The sequence below is a fragment of the Coloeus monedula genome, assembly GCF_965178545.1.
Source record: "Coloeus monedula genome assembly, chromosome: 1".
Taxonomy (NCBI): domain Eukaryota; kingdom Metazoa; phylum Chordata; class Aves; order Passeriformes; family Corvidae; genus Coloeus; species Coloeus monedula.
In genome coordinates this window covers 73902651-73909502 of record NC_138781.1, presented here as the reverse complement: position 1 = coordinate 73909502, position 6852 = coordinate 73902651, and the positions used below count along the sequence as shown (strand labels likewise).

General features: G+C 56.0%; 1 protein-coding gene across 1 annotated transcript; it reads right to left on the bottom strand.

Annotated features, from left to right (window-relative positions):
* Positions 1-1014: 1014 nt before the first annotated feature.
* On the bottom strand, positions 1015-6276 carry FOXF2 (forkhead box F2; the record flags this gene model as incomplete). Its single annotated transcript, XM_082277222.1, has 2 exons — positions 5108-6276; positions 1015-1181 (listed from the first exon to the last, which is right to left on the bottom strand). The coding sequence occupies exons 1-2, from the start codon at positions 6117-6119 to the stop codon at positions 1015-1017; spliced, it is 1179 nt and encodes a 392-aa protein (XP_082133348.1). The 5' UTR covers positions 6120-6276.
* Between the last annotated feature and the right edge of the window lie 576 nt (positions 6277-6852).

Here is a 6852-nt window from a genome sequence, read left to right as displayed (position 1 = left end):
TTCAAAGTCTATCCAGCAGCGGTGAAAAGCAGGGTGGGAAGTGGGTGACGGCGGGACGTGCAGCCCGGAGACCACGGCACTGGCCTCCTCGAGTCAACCTCTCGCTGTCCTCCTCCGACTGGAGGATTTGGGGTTGCATCTTTAACTGTCTCGGATGCTGGGGTGGAAGAGTTTTCTCAGAAGGAGCCAAGGGAAAATAAGTGCATGTCCAGTGATAGTCGTTTATATACATTTTATTGGAAAAAAAGAAATTTACATCAAAATATTTTGGCAAACTGTAAAAAGTATACATAAGTGCAAATATATTCTCCTTTTAAAGCAATACTGTGTGAGTATACACGAGATTTATTTAAAATAATTTTTTAAAAAATACTGTGGTAGAAAACAACTTTTGTAAAAATAAAAAACAAAACATTGTATTGCTGCAATACTGGAAAAAAAAAATTGAACTTTTCTTACAGTCTATACACGAAAGGGCTAAACAATACTGTTTTAATAATATCAATCGGTCGGTGCTGAAGTCCATACAAAGTGTCCTTGGTGGGGCTCGGGGAGAGAACACAATAAAAAAGTAAATTTCCCACTAACGCAGTAACAGAAGGGGGAGTCCTCGCAGGTGCTGAGACATTTATTTTTCTTATGCAAAGACACTTTCTCGTATAAAAATATATCGAATTGTTCCCTTTCCCAAAGCTCGGTTCTTTAGGAGATCACAGAAAGGCGGTTTATGATTAAGGTGGTCAGACTTGGCATAAGGACACTTATGTCCCCCCTAACCCAAAACATCACGCAAGGCATTTTTCTTTTAGTAAGGTCTTTGGAGCATTATATCGGCTGTACGTGTCCTTCAGGGGGTGGAGCGGGACCGAAAACACTGCTTCCTTAGGCAAATTTGCTAAGTGACTCGTGTACTATCAATTCTATTAGAGTGCACATTATATTTAATCTGCGTGGGTCCGTCTACACCTCGGCTCTGTTCAGTGACACCTGATTGTCTCTGTTGGGGCGCTGCCTTCACATCACGCAGGGCTTGATGTCTTGACAGACGCTTTGGTGGTGGTGATGGTGGTAGTAAGATCCACTAGCAGACGGGTGAAACGAAGAAATGCCATTAAAATTGAGGACAAAATCTTTCCTGTCACACACCGGGGAGGGATGGTGCTGGTAGCGAGGCAGTCCCACTGCAAGAGAAGGAAATAACAAGAGCTGCTCAGAAGTCGGAGAGCTTAGCCAGGGTGGAGCAGCCCTTCCTCCCTCACCCGCAGGAAGGAGAAGCTGCCTGCACAGAGCTGGCACACCGCTCCCTTTACCCCCGGTCTCGGCTGCCCCTGCAAGGTTTGACAACTCCTTTTTGGCTTTCCTGGAAGCGGACTTGGACATTCCCCCGGGGGCAGAGTCTGATCCGCTGCAGGGCAGAGACACCTGGGGTGCCATTGCCCCGCGCGAGGAGGGGAAGTGGATTCCCCGGAGTCCCTCACCGCCCGCAGGTGGGCTCGGGGCTGCACCCGTGTTCACACGAGCCCCCGAGCCTGCTCTGCGAGGAGGTTCTAGACTACAGCGCGGTGTGGCACGCAGGCTGAGGACAGGACGGCATGCGGAGGTGGAAGCCCACGGACACGTGCCCGGCCGCATCCCGGGCTCACGGACATCCCTGAGCATCCCTCCTGCGTGGGCACACACGCACTGCTGTCTGTCTACCCTCTGCCTGGGTACTTAGCAACGTGGAGGGGTAGTTCAGCCTCTGTGTGGAGGATAGATGAGGGAGTATGTTTTGTGCGTGGGTGCGAGAGAGAGAGAGAAGGAGGAGACGATGCCACTTGCGTGTTTTCCTGCGTGCACCACAGCCATTTGAACCTGATTCCCACCTTCCCTTGCTCTTCCCGATCCCTACCCGGTTCCTGGGAGGATTTTGCTTCTAGTTTGAGTGGCTGCAGGTTGGATTCCAATCACGATCCATGTGTGTTTTGATACAGTATATATTTATTTATGTGTGTGTGTGTAAGAGCGTTCACGCCTTTTCGCGTGTGCGCTTTCCTAAACATAAGATACACCCTACGGTTCGTCAACAACAAGCCAAGTACATCCGTGGCACCGACATGCAAATGACCTTGCAAATTCCCATTGTAATTTCCCACAGCCTAAGGCAGCCTTTCGGGGGCCGCGTGGGAAACGTCACCCCACCCCCAACACCGAGCCGTAGGACCGTGCTGGGATCCTTGGTCTGGCAGGATTCCTACTGGATCCGGCGGGGAGGGGAGCATTGCCCGAGCAAGGCCCGCAGGGTAGAGCCAGAGAGGGTTTTGGTTTGGCGTGTGGATGTCAAACTCGGCTAGCGGGATCCTGTCAAATATGACCGAGGGTCAAGGAAAAAAAAAAAAAAAAAAAAGCTAGGAGAAAAAAGAAAAAGCAAAAGAAAGAGATGGAGAGTGAGGGGGTAGGAGGGAAAAAAAGGGGGGGGGGGAAGAAAAAGAAAAAAACAGGAGGGAAACGTCCCCGGTTTTCCTCAGGATGGCGGAGCCGAACCCTTTGGCGGCGTCGGCCGGCGGCGCGCACAGCCCGTTCTCCTCCGGCATTGTCCCCTCCTTCACCCTGCAGAGCTCACTTTATAAAAGTGATTATTTCGCTGGATTTCCTCGGCTTTCTAATAACCCTGCTGGTATGCTCACCATAAACTGGGGCACTTTATTACAATCCTGATTCAATCATTTAGCAGGATTTAATAGTCTGCGAAAAAAATCCGGCTCCCCCCGCCCCCCAGCTTCAAAATCCTTTTAGCAGAACCCAGCCTCCTGTTTCTAATTTTTACCTCTCTTATTCTTGGGTCTGATAGAAATTCACGGGTTTAAGTGCTCCCTGACGCTGTCATGGGCAGAGTATTATTGACCGATCAACACCGTTTGCCACGCAATTTGCTTTGCATTTAACTAAGAGAAAGGAAAAGGCGAATTTCACTTGCTACTGCTTTAGTGGGGCGAGGAGGAGAAAGATTATTGCTGGTTATAAGTACAAATAAAAGAGCTCGGATCCTTTTTCCCCTTCTCCTTTCACTCTTCTGAAATATTTGTGCCACAGAGATTTTACGTATCATGCACAAATAAGGATTGGATCCACTCAAAAATTTAAAAATAGAAAATAACGGGTTTGTTTGATTTTTTTTTTTCAGTTAATCAAGGACTGGGTATGGCTTTCACTAAAGTCCTGGGCCCAGATACGGAAAAACAAGCGGAGAAGCACCGTTTTGCACAGCGGTGGCATTAAATCTGAGCTGCTGGAAACAGACGCTCGTGGTCGGCATTAAGACAGCGTCCAGCGGTCCGTATGCGTCTGTACCCGTCCTTGAACAAAAACAATTCGGATTTAAACCGCCCAGGCCTCGGAAACCGCAGTGGAACTCCGGGAGGACCAGCACCCTTGCTCTCTCTCCCTCTGCTTTTTGTTTTGAAGAGGTATTCTCTAGCTGCTTCTGGATGAAAATTTCTCTTCCAGGAATCAGCTTTCTTACCTCAGGTGTCTGGCAGGAGGAGGGGGCAGCTGCCTCCCAGTCCCGTTCCCCGGGCCAGTCCTACTCCTGCACCACGCGTGGCCTCACAGGCCCTGCGTGGCGGACTGTGTGGCCGCAAATAGTCAAACAAACAGAGGGGGGAAAATCCAAAGAAAGAAAAAGAAAAGAAAACAAAGATCCAAGCAAAAACAACAAAGCAAAGCAGAAATTCCTAATGGAGAAGGTACGTAGTTCGGCGGGGGATGCCCTTGTGAACCCGCCGGCCTCACGCCCCGGCCCTAAAAAGCACGTGGAATGACTCCCTGCGTCTCCGAAAAGTTGGTTTAAACCTCAGCAGCAGAGTCCTGTGGGCACAGTGGAGCCCACGAGGGGACGCATCTCGTCCCCTCTCTCCTCCACGCCGAAACACCGGTAAGACGGCGACCCGCTTTGCAGCCGCCTCTCCCCAGAAGGCACATCAGCGTTATTCAGGGTTTGGGTCTTTTGTTTTTAAGAGAGCAAAGTTTGCAATTGCTCGCTTTCCCTGACAGCCCACATCCCTTCTGCGGTGATGGCAAAGCGACTTGCACGGCGGCCCACCCTCCCCACGGCGACCGCGGGCTGTGGGGAGGCCAGGGCAGGCTGCGGCGCTCGCAGAGGGACAGGAGAGTGATTGACAGGCGCCTAGGGAGGGGGCGGGAGGGGACCCTGAGCTGAGGGTCGCCTGTATTTGTTACTTGTTGAAATTCCCATAAAATTGAACAAGACCCCGCTCTCATAGGGGTTAAGTCAGGCTAAAATCCTCTTCGGTGTGGTCCAGCCCAGACTGTCTTTGTTTGCTTAACCTCTGGGACCCACGTTTAAAAGGGCTATTTGGAAAAATTCCCCGTAAGAGCCCAACATCTTTTACCCATTTTTGTGCTCGGATTTTTCTGAGCAGACATTGTCTGTAATCACCGGCCGGGGAGGGGGTGAGGGGGTGGGAGACAGCGACCAGAAAACTCTTTCCCTCCGGTTGCAGAAAAATACTCGATCCCCTTTAATCTCCCTAGCATTTTTTAAGATAAGCGGGTGGGTTTGGTGTTAGAGGTTGTTTTTTGTTTTGTTTTGTTTTTTTAATTCCCTTTTTTCCCCCCGTAGGGTATAGAGGGTAATATTTGATGCCTTTATTTGATTACTCCCGCGGCGCGTCTCCGCGGAGCGCGGTTTACCGAGGCGGCGGCGATGCCCGGCGGCGCTCCCCGCGAAGCGAAGCCGCAGCACGGGGCGGAGGGGCCAAAGCCGCTGCCGCCACCGCGCACATGTCGCTGGCACCGGGAGGGGGACGCGCGAGCCAGGGCGGAGCGGGGACGAAGCCGGGCTTTCCTCGGAGTGCTCCTTCTTGGCACTGGGCAAGCAGAAGGGATGCTCGCAGCCGTGCCCACAGCCGCCCCCCTCAAACAGCCCCCCTGTCCCGAAACAGAACAGCTCCAACCCACGCGTATTTTTTTCCCTCTCGCAGACAATGCACCTCTTTTTTCCGACACTGTGGTGGTCCGGGCTTCCCCGCGCGAAACCTTTGTCGCCGGCGAAAACCCCCTCCGGCGCCGCGCTCCCCGCCGCCCCCGCCGCCCCTCCGCGCCCTACCTGAGAGGTCATCGCGGGGGCTCTGGTGCAGGTATCCCTGCTCCAGGGAGTAGGAGGGCACGCTGGAGTGGATGCCGGAGGAGGCGGCATTGGCGGCGGGGAGGCCCTGCTGCTTTATGTAGGGCGAGGCCCCCGAGGCTGTCCAGTGAGCCGAAGGGCTCGTGTAGGGCGAGTGGCACTCGATGGCGCTCGCCATGGCCGGCGAGGAGGGCACGGGGCTGCTGCTGCTGTCGGGGCCGTAGTCCCCGTTGGCAGTCACCGGGCAGCTGGCCATGTAGGTCGAGCCGGGGTTGGGAGACATGTGTGGGACGTGGTGGCCGCCGCTGAGTCCCTCGTAGCCGCTGGCCATGGCGTTGGGCACCATGTCGAGGTTGTAGCCGCTGGAGTGGCAGGCGAGGGAAGCGGGGGGCGCCTGGAAGTCGAAGCCCTGCGGGAGGATGGAGGCGCCGAAGCCCAGCCCGTTCATCATGCGGTACATGGGCTTCAGCGCCTGGCATTTCCTCCTGAAGCCGCGGGGCCGCCGTCGGAAGGAGCCCTCCTCGAACATGAACTCGCTGGCCGGGTCGATGGTCCAGTAGTGGCCCTTGCCCGGGCGGCCCAGGCCCTTGGGCAGCTTGATGAAGCACTCGTTGAGGGAGAGGTTGTGGCGCACGGAGTTCTTCCAGCCCTGATAGGAGCCGCGAAAGAAGGGGAAGCGGGCCTGCAGGAACTGGTAGATCTCGCTGAGGGTTAGGCGCTTGGAGGGCGAGCTCTGGATGGCCATGACGATGAGGGCGATGTAAGAGTAGGGGGGCTTCTCGGGCCGCCGCAGCCCCGAACTGGCCTTCTTGCTCTTGGAGGACGCCGCCGCCGCCGAGGAGGAGGAGGAGGAGGTGGAGGTGGAGGAAGAGGAGGTGGAGGTCTCCAGGGCGGAGGAAGGCGGCCGGCTCATCTGGAGAGCTCCGGGAGCCGGGCTGCAGGAGCGGAGAGGGACGGGGGGCTCCAGCCGCTGCTGCCCGCTCTCGGTGGTCATCTGGCGGAGGGAGGGGAATGGGGCAGGGTGGGGTGAGGCTGGGAGGGAAAGGGGGGGAGCCGGGCGGGGTGGGTACCGGGGCGGGAGGTGCCCTAAGGGGGAGGGGGGGGCGGTGGGAGCCGCTGTCCTCCGGGCACCTCCTCAGCGCGGCGGGCGGCGGTGGGGCTGCGGCAGCGCCCTGCGCATCCCTCCCCACGGTCCCTTGCGCAATGGCTCCTCTGCTTTCCGCCGGAGCCAGACACTGGGCGGGATGGACCGGCCCGGCCCCGGCCCCGGCCCCGGCCCTGGTCCGGCCCCCTCCCTTCTGCGCCGCGCCGCCCGCGGAGGCTCCGCTCAGCGCCGCTCCGCTTCCTCCTCTGCCCCCCACCTGGGGACCATCCCGCTGCCTAATCCGGCAAGAAGAGGAAGCGCAAGAGCCTGCCCCCCGCCCCCCAATCTCTTCCGCACTGTTACTCTTTCATATATACTTTTTTTTTTTACGTAAAAGGCACAGCGCGATCGCCTATCAGTTCCTTCAATCTTGCTATTATTTTTTTCCCTTTCCCCGCAGACCCCCCTAAATCCGGCCGAGAAATCAGCAGAGATAGAGAGAGGGAGAGGGGGAGCGAGAGGGGGGAGAAAGAGACCACCCCTTTTCCAGCTGGCCTCTGTCCACCCGTCATCTGGGCAAGAGGCGCTGCTGCTGCTGCTGCTGCTGCTGCTGCTGCTGCTGCTGCTGCTGCTGCTGCTGCTG